A 22,303-nucleotide genomic window follows, 5' to 3' on the forward strand; every position below is an offset into this window, starting at 1 on the left:
GAACCGCATAAAATATCAAATTCTCGTCGAGGCTTAATTTTTTTACATAATACATATGAAGGTCTTTCAGAGAGAATTGATACGGTAAGTCCACAAAAATTGAATCTGACGTCTTGTGAGCGGTACGGTAGATATTAAGAATGGTAGCTATGTTTGTTTTGGACAATATTAATATGTAAATGGACATATACCCATAAAATAATTGGAGCCCCTCAAAAAAGTAAAGAAAATTGTGGCCGAGTGATTTTCGGAGGCAGTGCTCCACCATTTTGTACCTGACCGAAAGTATATTCTTCTAGTTTGTACAGATAACAACACAAAGCAATGTATTATTGTCCTATTTAATGGTGATACCGATGATATCAGATTTAGCCGAGTAGCCACAAGAACACAGATGGACAGTACCTGGTAAATATAAATAGAGCAGTATATGTATATCATCGTATTAAAAATAATCTCACAAATATTTACAAAGAATTTATACGGTACAAAATATCATCTCTTTGATAATTCTACAAAGGATTTCATAAGGTATAAGTCTATTAAACCATTATACAACCACATACCTTGAAAATTGTTAAAACTTCAAGGTAGATCTGTTAAAATGCGCAAAATATCCTCAAGTATGAATGTAAAATAACTATTTTGAACATTAATTTTTCACATTTCTTTCCGAAATGAAAGTAAACTCAACACAGCCATATAACAGAGAGTAATTAAACAGCAGTTTTCATTATGAATATCCAAAATTTATACACAGTATATATCTATTCATGATACAACATCTTCTTGATCTCCCGATCATCAGCAGAAAACTTCATTCATTCACACATAACTCCCAAAGGTCAACTACCATACAGTACAAGTAAGCACAGTAAATTTTTGTTATACCAATAACTGATGGGCTGATCCGAATCTGCAGTACAGACAATTATTATCCACATATTATAATGTATAACTATTCATGCAGTATTTTATTAATTTTTTTTTACAATTTTAGAGGGGAAAAGATTTTCAAGTATTTTCCTTTTTTTAAACATTTGCAAAAGCGTCAAAGCTGCAATATCATACAATGAAATTGACCACAAATTAAAAATTTGTGGCTATGAGAAGATGATAGGTAATTATGATAAGCTACAACGTCGGAAACCCACAAGTCACCGGTCTATTGTTTGTGATAGAGTGGTGACTTATTAGTTTCCAACGATGGGTAAGCTACGGTTATGGAATAGGATGATCTTTCGTGCATCTCTCAGTTAAATTACTTTAATTAAATTAAATTTTAATTTTTTTTAAATAAGTTTGATTTAGACAAGTCTTCTGTTTAGTATTGAGTTATCTCCCCTTGCAGAAACATTGGGACATTAATTGTATTGTCATGTGTTTACAGGTTCAACTTCATATTTTCAGTGACCATGTTTCACTCAAAAAGTAATAACATCACAGTCGACACCTTTCTGCAAGGGCAGATAACTCTGTTACAAAGACAGAATAAGATCTATTCATCAATATACCTAATATGGACCTCGATACCCAGGCCTTGACAAATAAAATAGTTGTTCCCTTTCCCTTTTGAGAAAAGTCCCAATAGGCCTGTCACAACACCTTTTTGTATGGTGACATTTATATGGTTAACTAACAATAATTCTAATATTGTTTTAAAGATGCTCCACCACCGACACAGTATAAACCATACTCATCATTTGAACAATATTTGGTGTTTAAATAATCGTGTATATGTCTAATTAACTCAAAAAATAATAAAACATAAATCATTTTGATTTAAGTGCATGCACGATCAGTTCGGGCATAGTGCCATGGACTTTTTTCAGGACACAATTCATTATCTTTGATATTTTTATCTTGAAATTAAATTAGAAGCTCAAGTTTTTCAATGGTGGTAATGGTGTAAAGTAACTTTTGTAAATGAAGAAAAATACTAATTTGTCTGCTACTGTTTTTGATAGAGAAAAAATACCATTTGTCAGTGGTGGAGCATATCTTTAAATGATATTTGTACAAAAGTCTTTTAACCCCTTTCTACACAGACACTGATTTATATGATAACTAACAATAATCCTATTAGATTTTGAAGTGATATTTGCACAAAAGAAATCTTTTAGGTATATTTACAGTATTCTTACTGTAATCAATAAATTTACAAATACAGTCAACATAATGCCCGATTGCAGTCTGTCATGTCCAACAAACATCAAAATCAACGCTTAAGATTGTTTGAATTATTAAATTGCCTTTTATCCATTGTAATGTGCTCCAAGAGCTATCATATTAAATTATTTTGGCAAACTGTATATTTAATTTTGCAATTCAATATCAAATTGGTGCACCGATTATATTTTCATTGCAAAAATACTTCTAGAAAGACTACAATTTTGGTTAAATAAATACACTTCAAAGTTTGAAGTAATATAACATATTCAATGTTTAAAAATATATGAAGCAAACAGCATTAAGTTTATATAATGTTATTTTCACAAAATTATCTTCGTTTTGCAATGAAATAGCGAGGTACATGTATATATATATGGGGAATGATATTGTCTATTTTTCACAAAACACTTGTCTAAATAAATGAGAAAAACAAGAGAGCAAAATCCTTATAAAATTTCCAAGAAATTTCAATTCTACTAAAATTGACAGAAAAATGCTTTAACTTACTTGGTATTAACTAATACCTATAATATCAAAAATAAATCCATGACAATATATTGTAATAATAAAGGTTCTTAATGTACATTTAGTATGAAATCCTCATTTGGATTGCTTACAAATTACATAATCTTCAGCCTTCTGGTATCTTCCCAATACAAAAGATCTAAGTTGGAGATAATCTTTTTCTTGATATTACGACTTTCATTCAACACTGAAAACACATTTGAACTATTCAAGTTCTATGCATGGGACATCTCATAATAAAATTTCAGAGGTGAACAAATTACTATTACAATGTAAACTTACATCTTATATTAATTTCTTTAAGTCAAATAATGGAATTAATATCTATTTTACTATTTGAGCAAATGAAATACATATTCTTTTGTAAATTAGACATAAAAAGAGACTTCTGTCTCAACACAATTCTACAGTACAAAATACATAACTACAAGGTGCCATTACTCAAAACACAAACTGAAGAAAAAAAAATGTAACTAAAAATAGTTTTCCTGACCTTTACCATATTTGCCGTACTTAGCGCCCCTCCCCCCCCCCTTTAATCATCCCTTTCCCTAAAAGTACCACTCCCTTCTCTTGAAGGAAAGAAGGCTATTTTTACTGTGACACATTAATGAATTCAGAAAGAGTTAAGAATGGCTGACTTTTAAGAGGTTTTTCGTCCACAACTAAATCCCAAATAAGCGTCCCCTTTTGTTACAATTTTTTAAGCGTCCTGGGCGATAATTATTTGAATATGGTATGTACCTACACCATATATAAACACACACATATAACATTACATACAAGCTGTGTGTCGTAACAGCTATAAAACAATTAACAAATGAGTAGTCCAATCAACATATGAAAAGTTATTTGTAGATTCGTTCATAATTATCCTTAAAGCTCTCTGTTTTATTGTGTCATATACTCTGACTAATTGTCATTGGAATTCTTATCATTGAAAGTAACGACTATTTCAGAAATGAATATAGAATCATTTTCCTTCCAATTAATTCAATGAAGAATTTGTGATGGTAATTCAAAGTTTCGCCCTTCTCTTATCGAAATGGTAATAACTTCATTTGTTTGCACATTTCTCATTTGTGAAATTCCTCAAATTGACCAAAGTGACTTAAAAAAAAACCATACACTGCGTACGACAATGGTTTTTTGAATCCAATTTTAAATCTTGGTAAATGTGTATTTCAGACAATCATCCGAATTTGGACCTATAATCAATATGTAAAATGATACAAAAACAATAATTATTTAAACGAAAACAAATGATACGACTACGGTAATTTAAAGCTAAAAATCCAGCAGAGATCAGATTTGAAGTAAGTCATATTACACCTAATTAGTTTACTGATGAAGTCTTGTACAGTCAAACCTGTCTTGACCGTCACCTCTACATAAAGATCACCTGCATCATAGGACCATTTTATACATCATTCACCCCTGATGACGCATTTAGACTCTTCTAAATCAAAGATTACATTTGTCCATTGTGAAATTTCAGGGATGTCCCATTCACCCCTGAAGATAAATTTAGACTCTTCTCAATCAAAGACTATACCAGTCCATTGCGAAGTTTCAGGGGTAAATGAGTTCAGGTTAGCAAATTTCAACACCATTTGACCTGTATACCAAGACCACTTGGTGATACATGTATAGTTTTTAAAACTGGGTTGACTGTATTTATTTTTCATATTTCAAGAATTATGATAACAAAATAAATAAAAAAAATGATAGAAGAATAAAATGATTCTTATTTATAAATATTTAAATAATCACATAATGGATTCTACCACTTAATAATCACAGAAGAGTTATCCATTCTTGAACACTATTGGAATGTGCAGAATCCAACCTCAAGATGGCATATCCAATAGACACTGGAAATGTTTAATTAAGTTTTGTAAACCAAACAAGTAATTACTGTCCTCTTCTTGCGAGGGAAAGACGTGAGTGAAATCTATCATTCTTATCTCTACCAAAGGATTTTCACTGTCCTCGTTTCGTTTTAAAGGAATTTTGGCACCTATATCTCCGTTCACTATGTGCAAAGAGTCTATAGATTTGGTAGTATCTTCAGCTTCATTTTCCGTGAGAGGAGAGTTCGATCTGAGAGTGTTTTCTCTGTTTTTCTCCGAACTTGTTTGGTCAGCTTTGACACTGGTAGTGCTGTCTGGTTTGTGTCGGACCTCGCCTTCATACACTATCAGAATTGAGCTCGCATAAAATGCATAAATCCGTTGTTCTAAAAACCAGGTTTCGAGTCCTTTAAGCTTTTCCACGACAACTTTCAGAACATCCTTTCTCATTCCCTTGTCAATCAAGAAAAACTTGCCTAGCCCTGAAAATAAATGATATTGTTATATAGTGTATGAAGATGTACAGGAGGGGGCGGTGGTTGGTTCAAGATCCCAAAACGACGTGGGTAAGGTACAATTTACAGTCAATTAGTCCCACCTTCCGGTGATTCCGACGTCACAATCCATAAATTGTTCTTTACTCACATCATTTTGGGATCTCAAAACCCCCTTATTTATTTTTCGATTGGTCCTAAAATACAAAATGCACAAAGGGACCGAATTAAAGGTTACTTTAGAGATTTCTAAGAAAGATTGGAAATCAAAAATTGTGATGGCTATAAAACCAAGAGGCCCATGAGCCTTGGTAGTCACCTGAGATCTGATACAGAGTGTAACAGGGATGTGTAAACGTTATATCATGGCCTTTTGCATATTTAGGTCAAGTCTGCATGAATACAAAATAAAACTTATTCAAAAGTCTCTTCAAACTAAACTAAATTCAAACAAATTAATTTGGTTTCGAATTATAATAAAATGTGTATCTCAACAGCAGTAATATTTCGGATAAAATATCATGACCTTGGCCAATCAAGACCTTGATCAATAACAACTATGACCTTGAACTTTGCAGTTACTTCAATGTGACCTTGACACTTACCCTGTGTAACCATGGTGTCCTCAAACAGCTTCTTACAGTAGTATTTGTCATACTTTACAGTCTTATTTAATACCGGGTCAAACACCTGAGATAAGATAAGAATATAAATATACCCGAGTAAATAGATCAATCTTTGTATAATCATCATTGCTCATTTTATCTAGATGTTCCAATTATCAATTAGTCAAGAATTCTTTTTGTTACTAAGTTACATTATTTATAAAACAGTCAAGTTGCACCAGTTATAGTTTTGTTTTTTGTTTTGAAAATAAAACATGATTGACATATCACAAACAGAAATGTATTAAAAACCCTCTACCTCTTGGTTTGTATTTTCTACTAGATAATATACAAGAAAGAAATTACAATACTAAGTAAACAAATTCTCCAAAAGGTAATGTCAATCACATAATAAATGGTGCCCATTAATGTTCCATACCGTATGTTCGGTAAATTTCATTTTTTATCAATTGTTTTTTGCTCAGATATGGGCTTTTAATTTAAAGCTTTATAAATGAATCTAAATCAGTAAGACTACATGTAACTTATTCACATCTGGGCTCATTTACATACAAGAGATCCCAGAGGGACTTTGGCGCCCACCAAAGAATGATCTATGTCTGACAAATGAAAGAGGGATCTTTTCTCTGCTATTCAAACTTAAACTTCTTTTCTCTGCTTTTTAAATTAAACTTCTTCTCTATGCATTTTCAAACTAAAAAAGATGTTGGCCGGTCAGCCATCTTGTTGACTGATCGGTCCCAAAATGCAATAGGCAGAACTTAGGGGCCCTAGAAGAACCTACAGGAAAATATTTGATAAAAATAACTCCTTCTGAGAAATAGGGGTAACAAACTGGTATCAAAATCCAGGATTGTGGCCTGTCAGCTATCTTGTTGAGGGATTGAACCCAAAATGCAATATGCACAACTAGGGCCTTAGGGAAACCTACATGTGAAATTTGAGAATGATCCCTTCAGTATATCCTGAGAAATAGCGGTAAATAGAATTGTTAACGGACGGAAGGATGGGCGGACAGACCACAGACCATGGACGAAAGGCACAAAATACACCTTTTAAAATATATCATGTACCACAGTACTAATGTTTCTGAAAATCTAACATTATACTCACAAACATATAACACAACAAACAACCTACAAGGGCAGACAACTCCGTAATAAACAAAAAACAAAATGCTTGGATTACCTATTCAAAATTTAATTTCTTTTAATTCCCTTACACAAGTTCAAGCTTCCTACCTGCATGCCTGAGAGTTGATATCCCAGTTTCATAACTGGAGGAAACTTCGCAACTTCTAGGGCGATTTTTTCCGGAGGTGCCTCTGGATCGTATGTTCTTTGTCCCATCTTGATGTCAAGGACGCTCGGCTTACTGAGGCGATGCATCAGATTCTCTAACTTCAGGTAACTCACTAGAAAATAAGTCACATGATATTTAAATAAGGAAGTAAATTTTACTGTAGATTACAGTATATCTTAATACCTCAGATGCATATAGAAATATCTACGATCTTAATTGTCGGAGTTTTCATTTCAAATCATGAAGTTTTATTAAACAAGTTTTCATTTTTTCAAGCTTTTGCTTACAAAAATATTGATTTATTGTTTCTGTCATAATTTCACAATGGATTTCCTGGCTAGCACAGTAAAGTGGCTATGATATTCACCCCGGAATGCTGAAAATCAAATTCATTTAATGATGCTACATCGCAGATGAGTGGTATTTTTTCTCTATCAAAAAAAGGAGCAGATGAATGAATATTTTCTTCAGTTACAAAAGTTACATACTTTACATCATAACTACCATTGAAAAGTTTGAGCTTCTCTTTCTAATTCAAGATACAGATATTAAAAATAATTCATTGCGTCCCGAAAATAATCCATGGCAGCTGTGCCCTATATGGAATGAAGTACTAATTGTGCATGTAACAAAAGCAAAATAAATTATTTTATATATATTTTTGTGTTAATATATATACATGATTGCACATCATTTAATGTTCAGATGATGGGTATCGTTTATGCTCAGTTGGCGGTGGAACATCTTTAAGGTACATTTTGTATTATGATTGTAAACGTTAATGAGAAAATGAAGCGAAGCTGCGTATTATATGTCATGTTTACATACAAACAGATCCGCAATGTCTGCAAGGCGGAAAAAACAACACAAAGAGCCTGTCATGTCCCACCCCTGTGATTAACTAGAGTGACTAAACTGCAGAGGTGAAAAGTTAAACAGAACGGTGACAAGAGCGTGATCACCCGGGGGAATTTGGTAGCTTTCACAACTACACTACAAAGACTGGACACTATACTGTTCCTTTAGGGCAGAAAACATTGCAGGTTTACAATACTCCACCCTAACTCACTTATAAGGCCAGAAAATGTCTCCCTTCATAGGGCCAGAAAATATCTCACTTTATAAGGTCAGAAAATATCTCACTTCATAAGGTCAGAAAATATCTCACTTCATAAAGTCAGAAAATATCTCACTTCATAAGGTCAGAAAAATATCTCACTTCATAAGGTCAGAAAATATCTCACTTCATAAGGTCAGAAAATATCTAAGTGGTCTTAAAGTTAATATGTAGTTGCACAAAATCTTCTTTAAACTGTACGTGTCTCTGTCTTGTTTCATATCCATGATATAAACCTTAATAAATACCGCAGAAGACAGATCCTAGGATTACAATTTGTGTCTTATCCCAATTGTAGGTAAAATATGTTTAAATCAATAAATAATGTAAATCTTTTTCTAATTACGAGCTCAACATGGTACTCATACACCAACTTACTTTTGCGAGCAATTCACTTTCATGAATTTTGCATTACACGTAAATATCGAAAGTTTACTTCTGCGAATTACCCAATTACAGTATATTTATTGATAGGAATTTCCATTCAATTTTTCAATCTGTGAATTTTAATCTTTACTAAATTGTTTTGAAATGAAAATCATGAAATTCAGTAGCCGTTAAAGAAAGCTATGTGCATGATGGAAAGAAGGGCTTACAGAAAGACAAGAATTAAGATCTCTCTAGACACAACAAATTGTTTCCACATTAGACCTACCATTTGGATTGTCAGAACACTGCACTATGCCAGAGAATTTGGGGACGAACTGTCGTAGGTTAATTAAGGTTTTGTTGGAGCAGTTCTCATCGAAGGCTGTAGTATAGAAGTCCATCTCTCTCTGGCCGCGAGGCGGACCCTGGACCGGCTTGAGGACTGTCCCATCTTCATGTTGTAGACAACCTGTAACATAGAAAACATGACGCTATCAACTGTACTGTGAAACGCTCTGTATTCATTAGGATCCTCCTGACGACCAGAAGATGAACCACAACACACATGAACTTGTAGCAGGACGTTGGTTCTTAAGAATTTCTCCTTTTGGAGTTTTTCTTTTTGTTCACCTAAAGCATGATAAAGTTTGGTCCATTACTGCACACTTGCTAATATTCGCAGGGTTTTCAATTTCGCTAAATTCACAGATTCATCCGAATTCTCAAAATTTGATACCTCACAAAACTGATCAAATTAAAATCATGGTTTACATATTATTTCCTATCGTATGATTGACAATTTCAAAGGCTATATTAAGATGATTCATGAAAAATAAACTCCAGTGAATAAGCTCAAACAGAAAATCTCCAAAATTTGCGGCTGCAAAATTTTACACCTATATGGTACCTCATAACATGATGTTGTACAATGCAGCTGATAAGAGGGGAAGCTGCATTAGCCATTGTTCTTCAATTCTAATTTTTTTTTTTCAAATTATGTTTTTAAACAATAACAATGGAAAAGGCTGAATCATATATGTCTTCAGTTTAAATTCATGTAGCCTAAAGTATATGTTAACGATGTTAAATAGTATCCAATGTCTGAATGTAGCCTTGAATTACTGTTTATGAAATTGTTATCTGCTTTTTGTTTTTAACTGACAAAAGAGTTGGCCTGTGAAATAAAGCCATGAATCGGCATTTGATTGTAATATATGTTCCAGTTCTGTGTACAGTCAAACCTGTTCATAAAGTGATAGTCCACCCATAAGTGACAAAGAAGAAATGAATTTTATAGCCATTAAAAGGACAATTCAGTCTAAGAGAACATTAAAATTTGTACATATATCGAAAAAAACCCAGTTCTAATGGAAATTAGATCAGTCGATTTTACTGTGATATGCCAGAAACACCCATGGTGGTGAAATGCGTGTGAAATGTTCATACTCGCTCACTGTCCGCCATTTAACATTGTGGTCGAACATCTCGTATGCCGAACCCTGTCCCTTGCTCATAGAGTAATGCAATTTTTGTCTAGAACTGCTCAAATTGCTCTGACAGTAGTGTGTTTACCTAAATAGGTGAATTGTCTTGTCTAAAAAGTCATTTTATCACCTCCTCAGTGGTTATGTAGTTCATTTGTTTAACGTGCGCAACTTTAGCTCGGGTATGGGTACAGCGTACATATATTGTGCCTGCTTAATCATATTGATCAACGATTTGTAATTACAACGGTATCAATTAAAATACTTAACAATGACGTGGAATTTGTCAATATTTTGTGTTATATATGTTTCATAAGAAATGTAGAACAATACATTTATGCCATATTTTGCTTCTTGGTTATGTAAAAGAATTAGCCTGAGTGAGTTTTCCCTTTAAGTCTTTATGAGGAAACTTGAGTTGATATTCACCATTTTGAACCCATTTTGTTCCTTTTAAGAAGGTTACGAGTGCTAATATACAGAGATGATCACTTAAAACAGATGTTACAGTATGGATATTGCAATAATTGTACAAACAACTATTTCACCAAATTATATGAATAAGTTAACTCAATAACCCCCGAAAATTCATAATGAACTGTTCCAACCTTTGTAACAGAAGAGTCCAAATGTGTATACAGGGGTCAATAAGTTAATGACACTTTTTAGTAACCTTGTTAATGTCACAATAACTAATGATGCTAGTGAAAACTAGAACACTGACACGTCAGAAAGGGCCCCGCTATGTGTCTGACGTGCTTAAGTGGAAAAGTAGTATTTTGACAACGAATTCTTCCGTGTTAGCTATATGTTGCTAATAAATAATTAATGTCAACATTAATTGGGAAACCGATGATGGTACATTATTATAATTCTTTGGAAAAAGTCTTCCAAGTATTTAACTTGAATCCTGATTCCAAGCTAACATTACATTAAGAGCATACAATTAACTCAAATAAATTTGACCTTGACCTTTGACTTAGTAACCTTGGCCCATGACCTTACCTTTGGACAGTCAACTCCTTGTTTAATTCTGAACAACTTTGCATCATAATGTTATAACAAATGTTTATCAGTTAAGAGCAACAACATTGTGATTTTTTTAAATGTTAAAATCCAAGATGGCCGATTTTTTAATTTAATTTCAGCCTGAAAAATTACCAAGCAGATCTAGGATGGATGGGGAATCATCATGTAAAATATGGGGAAAATACTCCACTCCCTTCCATCATTAATGTGCAAAAGAAAAAAAACGGACAGACGGACGGACGGACAGACAGACAGACGGACGGACGGACGGACGGACAACCTGATTACTATAGGGCACCCACATCTCGATGCGGGGCCCTAATTAAGAAAGGGGAAAAATCGTCTAAGAATAGAAACTAGATATGAACTTGTTTTGCTTACGTTTTCATAAAATCAGTTTCAGAAAAGTATATATGTAACAGGAGAGAAGAAAATGTAGCGACCAGATCCGGACTCAAACTCAGGACCTCTGAACACTAGTCAGATTCTCTACCAATTATAAGAATTAGATGATTATAGATTTCAATTTCAACGGGATTTTATTGATATTATACACATCAAATGGATAGGAGATCAGTCTACATGACATTAATAAATGATATATGTATCACGAGGTATGTGACCATACGAAACGTATCACTATATTTTGATAGACACTTCGAATTTTGTCGTTGTAAATGTGTTGTTAGTTTGATTGTATTAATGGAATATTTTTACTTTTGCTTCCACTCATTACAAAAGATGGCTACTTTTATTCATATCCCATGTTCCATTACTAGATTTAGTAGACAGAAACTTGAAATAAGACCAGCAAGTGACCTTATAAGCAACAGGCGCTGACACAAGTTTAGCATTTTGCTCTTCATGGGATTCCGCCATTTTGTTACTAACCAACATTCGGCCGACGTTGACCAAGAGTATCTAGATAATCCAGTGCTCAATTTTTGTTTTTAGGTATTGATACTAAATTGCACACGTTGCATCGATGCACCACCAAGCCATGTAATACATTGATGCATCTGTGAAATATTACACCTCTACATATTTATAATGAGTCTAGTAATATAATAAATGGTTTATGTAAATCATCTGAACTGCTCTATTAATAGATAACACTACAATGAGTCAGACAAGCTGAAACTTATTTATGACCCGATATTGATAGGATATGTACCTCATATTTGGACAACACATACACGGTTATAAAGCCGTATACAAATATTGTACCCCAGGTATGAATTAAACCAATAACTAAACAAGAATTGATCAAACATCCAAATATATATGACACAGCACACCAAGAAACACATATAGGTCATGGATTCAAATTTACCACACCAGGCAAATTACCTTATGTGAAATCAATATAAACGATCAGAAACCTTTCTGCTCGGATGAATACATTAAGACTTGGAGTTATAGCTGAAGAATCTATTCATGCTAACTTTCTATAAGGCACAGAGCTATACTAACAGGAATGTAAGAACAGAATCATAATTAAGTTGGTTTATACCAGTTTTTTATGTGAAGTAGTTCCTAGTTTGATATAGTGTATAATAAAGGCAGCTAATATTGATTCCCTATAACGATTTAAGTGATCTGTGAAAAACCTTCGGCTTGAAGGTAACAATGTCAGCAAGGCTTTAGGTATAGCATCCAGAGTAATTTCAGGCAAACCTAATTGTTGCTTCATATTATATAGTTAAAAACATTTTGGATTGATAATCAGGGATTCTTAATATTTGACAAATAGGCATCCTTATCCCAATAAGCGTCACTATTCCAATAAGCAAAAACCTTCATTTATAAAGCCTAAGTTTCACTGATCTCGAATTAAATGCAGACTGAAAATATGAAAACCTTACATTGAATGTATATATTTAATTTCTTTTGCGAATTAATTATGGCTTTCTTTGTGCCATGTTTTCTAAAAGGCTAATCCAAATTTGGTTCTATCAAATGCCCCCTTATTTTTTCAATGTTTGAAGCACCCTCTGCGCTTATTGTGTCAAACATGTTGATGGTAAAATATCATTTCATCCTTCGGAATGAATTTCACCCCCGGAGTTTAATAATGGACTGTTCCAGTCCTTAAAATTAAGTCTTAAAATGAGTCCAAATATGTCTCCAGGGGTGAATCAGGTTGACAGTTGACTAGCACCAAAGAAATTTAATTTCCATTAAATTAAAGTTAATGTAGGGCCATATAATAAGATCCAAATGGATGTTTAATTTGACCTGTGCGTTAATTCTAAAATTATGTTTGTATTATTTCATCAAAACGTATGGGATCAGTCTGTGAATTTTCACAATTTACGTACGTATTATCAATCAAATTGTCACTCAACATTGATTTTTAAAAATTTAGCAAAGAGATAAAATCGCACATTCGCAATTATATAATAGCTTAATATAAAGCAACATACAGAAATTGCAATTAATGCCATTTAAATTTCAGCACAAAATTTCTGATTAAAATAATTACGATACAATCATATAACATGATTGTCATTAAATTGATATGTACATTTAGAGTACTTCAAAATCATACCTATGATTTAAAAAATATTCCATCTTTCCTCGGCCGTGAATTTATTATATAATCTAAAACCTGTGTCAAACTTTTAAAGTCACATCTAAGTGTTAAAATTAAGCCAAAGTATTCGATCTCCGTTGTTGGAACATTCGGTTTGAAATCTGGACTCCAGGGAATCAACCTGTGTTAATTTAAGTTAATTCAATGGTAGTTAAACCTGTCTATAAAGACTACTCGAGAGACAAAGAAAGAAAGGTCTTAATAACAGAATGGTCCTTGTACAAAGGTCAAATTGTGTTGAAATTGAACATTTGGTACCATCTGTGAGTAAAGCAGTCTTTATGTTTATAAAGTGGTCTTTATACAGAGGTGGTCTCTAAGCTATAAAGCATTCAAGGGACAGAGGACAAAATGGTCTTATTAGCCAGGCGGTCTTTATACAGAGTTCAAATTGTGTTGAAATTGGTAATTGGGGTCCTATAAAAGTAGTCTTATTAAGCAGGTCATCTTTATACAGAGGTTGTCAATAAGCTAAAAGACATCCAAGGGACAGAGGACAAAATGGTTTTATTAGCCAGGTGGTCTCTATACAGAGGTCAAATTGTGTTAAGTTGGTAATTCCCAGAGATCCCAGAAAAGTGGTCTTATTAAGCAGGTGGTCCTGTGCAACAGTCTGGTTTCCAATGTCCAAGAAAGACAGAATACAATAACCCTCTAAAACATCAAACGCTGCGCCACAAGTCTAGTCCCTGAACTAAGAGATAAGATATATGAAGAACGTCTCAAAAGCCTCGGTTTATCATCTTTGGAGTATAGACATGATAGAGCTAACATGATAAATATATACAAGATCTGTAATGGAGCAGTTGCCACTACACCAGATAAACTCACTATCATGTTAGGTTAAAATGACCAATCTACTTGAGAGCACAGTAGTAAACGATACAAAAAGCGGTTCAGAACAAAGCTTGGTGAAAACTCCTTCTCCAACCTTGTCACATACAACTGGAATAAATTATCAGCAACAGTTGTAACTACCAAGACCCTGAACACTTTTCAAATCACATCTGAATACAGACTAGAAACAACACTCTTCAAAATGAGCCCATCATGCTATAATGCAGGAACCATCCGAGCAGCCATACCGGTTTAGTATAGTATTTTGACCCCCATGGTAGAATGACCCTGTGGTCAAAATACCATTATGGGTCAATATACCTTGATCCAAAATACCATGCTACACTGGTACAACCAGTAGTAGAAGATACGTCAATAGTAATCTCAGACTAATGGTATGACCTTAACAAAGGTGAGTTAACGGTGAGTTTTATACAGAGGTGGTCACTAAAGTTTAGGTTTTATTAGTTTAATGTCCTATTATAACAGCCTGGTTCCTGTAAGAACATGCAAAATTTGTTGGTGGAGGAAAGCCGGAGTATCCAGAGAAAAACCACTGACCAGCAGTCAGTACCTTGCGAATGCCCCACATGGGATTCGAACTCAGCGACGCAGCGGTGAAAGGCTTGTGGTAATATGTTGAGACATTTTGTCAAAGTCAAAGGGCAGGTTTAACCCTAAAATGGTAAGTATTTTACATTTACCTGTACAGCCAAGCAAAACCTACTGTGTAATTTTTAGCGGCGCATTTTGATTGTCAGCTGATAACGGGGTCTGTTTGTATAATGATTCACCTTTCCCACCCTGCGCTGCACCTTTTGTCACATAAAGTACCCATGAATGGCTTATTACACTACACAAGTCATGGAAAATCAATGGCACAATCTTTAAGAAGTGAACTTTTCTCTGCTGCGTATACTTTCATTCCATTAGCCTATAAGTTTACAATTGTGCAATCAAAATGAATCATTCTGTTCATCTAGATTACACATACTACATTATACAAGGAAAATTTCATCCATGTTTCATTGTAATTCTTCTGGCATTTCTAATAGGAGTAGCTTAAGGTTTTGTTGAAATCCCTCGAGTACATTATAGGAATAGTAGTTGGTTTATCATTGATAGACAACCTAAATCCAGTACAACCCCCCCCCCTTCCTAACTTCATTGTTGGGGGTGGGGGTATATAATTACCTAACAGCTCTTGATCACAAATTCATGTATTTGCAGGGATACCTACTATGTTGAAATTAACAAAGAAGTGAAATATAAACTACAGTCTGTCTGATATGCAAACATGGCCCTGAAAACTGTTGAAAGCATAATATCTATATAGAAGAATTAAGGTTTTTTTAAAAGCTTCACAATTTAACATAGACATGAATGAAGAATTTTCAAAAGAACATTAGATAGCACTGTAAGGCGTGGGTAATAATCATGGTAATTGTAAAGATATGTGAAATAATAAGATGTCATAATTTACTACTGACAGTAAAATAATGACAACACTACTCGACCTTCTCCCGATAATCAACAGGTATTCTGTAACGCTTATGCTTATGCCTCTAATGTAACCTACTTTTATTGTCATTCCGCCATACTTGAAAATAGCGTTCTCCAAATTCACCTCAGTTAACTGCTCACCGACTGACAACCTCGAGTTGACCTCCTGGAAATCCTTTCATATCTTTTTGCGAACATAAAAGCTAAATGAATTGGATAAGTCTTTCCCATAATTGAAAAAAATAATGTACAAGGAAGTGGCATTTACTTAGCTCAGTCACCCCAGAAAACACATTTAGACTCTTCTAAATCAAAGAATAGAATGTTCAGTTCCTTGTGAAATTTTAGAGAAAAGTAAGTCCTGAATTATATACCTTATCTACAAAAATCGTTTCTAAATATTTCTTTTAATAAACTTCTGTGAATCACGTTTCACTTATTAGCATCAATTATATACAAGCACGTCTAGTCTAATTATAGAATATCAATACATTTTTCTTTGACTGCATGTCATTGGATCTAAATACGCTGATAAAACATACGTGACTACGAAGGTATATTGATTACAAAGGAAGTTTTAGAAATCCATTATACCATATAGAGATGATGTATTAATATATATAATGAACAAAAACAGTCTTTAATGAGCTTACATTTCTTCCTGTACTATTAGTACAGGTATACAGTCGAGACTGTCTGAGCGACCCCCTGTATGTAGCGACTCCCTGTCTTATGTGACCTTACTTGAGACCCCCTACGTATTACACATTAAAAGTCTGTCTTGAGCGACTTTTCATTCGCCTTGGGCCATAATTATGATCAAGACAGAGGCATACACTATCATTATACCACAAGCAATTTTCTATCAAATTTTGTCTTCCATTTGAACTCCAACAGTACCTTGAGGTCAATACCCGGCCACTACAGACGTCAAACTCATTAATTCCTCATCTCGTGCAATTTCTGCATATAGGTATAACCTGTGATGAAATGATGATTTTCTGACAAATACATTAATCATACCTTCCTGGCATGACCAGATAATATAAAACCTGCTCCCACACAGAAAACCAATTACATGTCAGCTAGTAACTTGAATACGTCAGTAATGAAACTTGTAATTCCGACAGATAAGATGATGTAGAACTCGACCAAGACTAAGAACCGATTCATGCCTTTCTTACTTACAATTAGCAAGCAGAAATCCTGCTTTAACTGTTTTTTGTTGGGTTTTTTTAAACAAATTTCTGACTTTGAACTTTGGAGGGTAAGGAATCTTCCCTCACTTCATAGCAGGGGTGTTAATAGCATGCCTATGATATAGGTAGCTTAGGGCCCAGTTTCACGAAGATTCCTTAAATTATAGGAATCCCTTAATTTAAAATTCTCTATAGGAAAGCATTACAGATTTCAAGGATGGCTACTTTTTTCCTTAACAGTAATGCTTTTCTAAGGGGAAATTTAAGATAAGGAATTCCTTAAAGTTAAGGAATGATCATGAAACTGGACTTAGCTGGGATCAAATAACCAACCCCACTCGAAATAGAAAATACCCAGAATTTAAATTCTGTCTAAAAATTTCCATTTGATAACTATAGTTGGTCTTCAAACACTTCCTGAAAGGATCAATTATATACATTATGATAATTTTTAATGAGACAATTTATGCGTGGTAAAGTTGTTTTTGATAGACAAAATTATACAATTTCACTCAGGCAGATTTGGCAAAATTGCTGGGAAAAAACCCTTACCAAAATCCCAAAATCAATCCACTCAATACCCCAGACAAAACTTTAAAAGCATTGTTCATAGGATGGTTTCTATTCTAATATTTGATGCTCATACTGTACATCATTCGCAGGCGATGGTGAACGGCATTAAACTGATTAAATAATAATAAATAATAAATTGTTTGTGCAACAATCCCAAGTGGTTATGATGTCCTGACATATTATTACCACAAGCCCACCACCTCTGGGTCGCGAGTTCAAATCCCATGCATGGGATTTACTAAGCTGCTGGTTTTTTCTCGGGGTACTCTGGCTTTCCTCTATCTATATATAAAGCTAGCATGTCTTTAATGACTATATATATATACATATATGGCTATGGGTTAAGGAAGTAATATCAACGGTTGTTTTCCATATAACACTAGATTCGTATAGACATTTGTCTGTAGGATGCGGATTACTTAAAGAAGTAAATGTAGGGCAAAGAAGAAATCTAACAGTGTGGGGTATATATATATATATATATGGCTAGTTATAGAACATTCAACCGAACAAACCAAATAATCAAATACATACACATATATTTATCCTTAACAAATAGCCAGGTTTTTATCACTAGAAAATGATCTTTCTTAAAAGCTCAGTTGTGTCGAATGACTCTGCTTATGAATTACATAATAAATTTGGTAAACCAGGTAGAATTGTTTCGGAGAGCAGAGACACACCTCTATAGTCGACTTTAAATAGCCTTGACTCTAGACAATGATACCCTATTGTCTCATAAGTGCCACAATCAAGTCAACCGTACATTAAATTGACTTATTTACAGACTTAAGCAGGAACCTAACTACTTCACCCTGTTAGATTGACACAGAAATTTTGTAAACTGTCACTTAGATAATTACAAACAATTTTAAAATAATTTTGTTTTCAACCCTTAAAACAGTTAATTACTGCAATGTGTTCATTATCATAAAGATTACGCTTTATAAGATTAAATCAAAAGAGCTCTTCTAAATCATTCATACGTTCATGTAACTTGTAAGATTTTATTCTACACCGAGTGCATATTTTCATATCTATGAAACTTTTACCAACAAAAGTTATCTAACTACACTGGAACATAAATCCTAATTAGAAAACAAGTAAATCGAATTAAGAATAAAATTTTTCAATTTGATATTTTCATCATTAAAGAAATTGTAGGCTCTGACTTGCCTTCCTTCCTCCAAACGTAAGATAACAATACTGAAATCTTGGCCAAATATTAAGTACAGCAAATTCAAGTACAACTATACTACAGTTCTAGGGAGACTATCAGATTATCAATAAAACTATAAATTAAACCTTGTGTTAGGCCTTTTGAGATTCCATTGATGGTATTGTTTTTTATCATTAAATAAATCACATTTATTAGGTCAATCAGGGCCATTACAAGCCGAGTATTCATAGTAAATATGATTCACAACTGATTCATATCAGTGACATAATTACTACAGGGTTTTTAAATGTTGAGGGAGAGGGGGGGGGGTTTTTAAAATATTCATTTATTTACCAGTATTTATTTTTATCTATTTATTATTATTTACTAGAGATATCAGTATTTATTTATTGATTTGTTATGTTTGATTCAGTTGCATTGATGTTAGAAGCAGTCAATTTCAACATTTTTTTAACATTGAGGGGGAGGAGACAGGGGTTAAATTATCTATTTATTTATCTACTTACTGGTATTTATTTATTTATTTATTCATTTTTATTTATCTTTATTTATTTGTCATGATTGGTTTGAGTCAGTTACATCATATTATAGGAACAATCAAAATTTTTAAAAAAAATCTTGATTTACAGTGAAATCTGCCTTAGTGACTACCTTTATATGAGTACCACCTGATTATTAAGACGACTTTCTTAAGATATCTATATAATGGTCATTTATAACACAATATGACCTGTGTATAAAAAGCCACTTGGCTATAGTGACCACTTTTCCCTTGTCCTTTCACTGGTAGTCTTTATAGACAGGTTTGACTGGATTTATGGAATCTGTTATTTAATGTTCAATCTTTGCCTCTTTTTGTGCTTTAACCCCTGAAATCATAATGGACTGGTCTAGTCTTTGATTTAGAAGAGCCTAATAGTGTCTTCAGGGTGGAGGAGGGGATAAGTGAAGGGGCAAACTTTAATACTGTCTTTTTCAGTGAAATACATCCAAGTATGGTGGTCTAATGAAATAGTATTGAATATTTGACCTTACCTAGCTTTGTCTTGCCCTCCCCATACTTGTGTCCAGCCACCTGATTGGCTAAGGGTTTCGTCCCCGGGGGTAGCGGCGGAATAGCCACAGAAGCTGACATTCTTGTTCCTTTATCTGGAATAAAAAATACAGAAGTTTGATTTATCAATATATGTAATTATGAACGGATTTCTTTGACCAAAACCTCTCAAATATAAATCAGATTTATAATATGACACTACTGATCGAGCCCATATTCTATTAATTCAGCAGATTACATTGCATTATGACAACTGTTCATTCTACTTTAAGTTTGAATTATCAAATATATATTAGTATTTCTATCATTAATCTCTAAAAAAACTTCGCTCTACTTTTCCAGCTACACAAATCACTTCAAAGTACTTCACAATATTCTGTAGCTAAGAAATTAACAATATAGCCTTTCTTCCGAACTTTGGTACACAAATTCATTTGATATTTCCAACCCTGATATCTGCGATATTAGTAATTTCATTGACACCTGTTCTTTTTAATCTAATCATATTATCTATGCCTGGTCTGAGTTCTTTTCAGTTTTATAATATGATTTTATATTACATAAAGGCAAAGTGATATCTAATGCCAAGATAAACTTAAACTTCTATACACCCCTGATGACACATTAGACTCTTCCGTTTTTAAGACTGGAACAGTTCATAATGAAAACTTAGGGGTGCAGAATGGGTTAGATAATGCAAAACAATCTAATCAATACTTTGAATTTAACTTGTACAATTATCAGTATCTCCAAACCAATCAATAATTGATTATAATCAATTATCAAATTTTAAATGCAAGACTGCGGTTAAGCTCATATTGTGTCTCCATTCCAATATTTATATTAGTTTATTAATTATAGTGCTATCTTACAGAAGCATACTTATATGAACTGCCTAATCAGACTTTTTTTTTCAAAATGCCCCCACCTGGTCAAATTATATACTGAAAATGAACATGTTGATGGAACATAGAGGTATTCTTAATAAGCTTGTATGCAGACATATTTTAAAGAAATGAAAACTTTACATGACAAAAGTTTCTATGCTAAACAGAAGCTGCATTCAGGTGCCATAATACACATACAGTCATGAACTTGGATTGAGTGTACTGTGTATATATCAATATTGATAATTGCTGCATCTATTCTAACTAAAATGCTTGATTGATTATCTGTGTTCATACATTTCCACCCGTGAAGGTATACAAATTTCTTATATTCACAACTGAAACTCGATATAAAGATTTTCTATCAAATTACCGGTAATTTAATATATAATTTAATTCATATTTTTAATATGGAACCTAACTTGAAATATTGGTGTTCTGTTTGTTCCAATGATTTTAAAAAGAATGTACACCTTTCAGACCATATCAATATAATTTGACTATAATGACATTTCATGAAATTTAAAAGCAAGATAAGGACTATGTATGGTTTGTGCCTTATTTGGTGCATTTGCATATCTTTATGGTTACCATGGCACTTAAAACGGTAAAATTAGAAAACTTTCATTACAACTGAATCAGGGATGTTCTAATTAAATATTTCAAAAACAACAATTTAATGTACTTTCTAACACTTAGTTTTAAAAATCAATGAAAAATACCCAAACCATACATTAGTCATTTAAATGATGAAATATGAAAGTCTTTTGGTATCTACCTTAGCTGTTGTAAACAAGCCACTCATTACCATACCATATATCATTGGTTGAAGGATATCATTCTTCAAACAAAATTTCAATACATCATGTAGACTATCCCCTAATACCTTAAACAAATACGCTCTATATACTGCAGCAAAGCAAACCCTTAAATGTAGGGGCGTGTCTCAGCTATACTTCAAGTGTGTAGACTAAAATACATAATGCATGTCAAATACCGTATTTTCCCTAATGAGGGCGCCGGGCGCGGGTAAATGGCCTAGGGGGGCGCCGTTATTTGAGACCATTTTTAGATGTTTTTTTCTGAAACAGACTATAGTCATCTTGCTTTTAGTTTCGTATTTTTCTGAAACTTACTATAGCCAAATTACGTTTTGAAGTCAAGTAAGTATTGAAATTACATAATTATGAAGAAATGTTTGAACCAGAAGTATTAAACATTGGTTAAATATGTATGTTTCACGGAATTTTGGCATTTTATGCTAGCCTGTTTGTTTACCATGCGTACACAAAATGGCGGACGGTGCTTTCGATCGCTACTTTCGTTTTGTGGCAGATGGGAAATACCGACAAGAGCACACAATTAAATGCTTAAAAATGATAACATGCCTGTTATTTAGTAACCTTTATCATAGACATACAGTAAGTATTCATAAAACCTGTATAGACATCGCTAAAATGTTGTTGCCAGTTAGTCTTCATCCATACACGTGTGTGGGGCATT

At 33.4% G+C, this 22,303-nt stretch overlaps 1 protein-coding gene across 2 annotated transcripts in view; it reads right to left on the reverse strand.

The window, feature by feature from the left end:
- Positions 1-325: 325 nt before the first annotated feature.
- Positions 326-22,303, reverse strand: part of LOC138323943 (inositol polyphosphate multikinase-like) — a 44,001-nt gene continuing 22,023 nt past the window's right edge. For both annotated transcript variants that reach the window (XM_069268894.1, XM_069268895.1), the window contains exons 2-6: positions 19,895-20,008; positions 8,745-8,927; positions 6,912-7,084; positions 5,650-5,734; positions 326-5,032 (exon numbers count right to left, since the gene is read on the reverse strand). In XM_069268894.1, the coding sequence (XP_069124995.1) occupies positions 4,548-5,032; positions 5,650-5,734; positions 6,912-7,084; positions 8,745-8,927; positions 19,895-19,994 (1,026 nt within the window). In that variant the 5' untranslated portion in view covers positions 19,995-20,008 and the 3' untranslated portion in view covers positions 326-4,547. The remainder of the gene's footprint in view (positions 5,033-5,649; positions 5,735-6,911; positions 7,085-8,744; positions 8,928-19,894; positions 20,009-22,303) is intronic.

Source organism: Argopecten irradians, chromosome 5 (genome assembly GCF_041381155.1).
Source record: "Argopecten irradians isolate NY chromosome 5, Ai_NY, whole genome shotgun sequence".
Taxonomy (NCBI): Eukaryota; Metazoa; Mollusca; class Bivalvia; order Pectinida; family Pectinidae; genus Argopecten; species Argopecten irradians.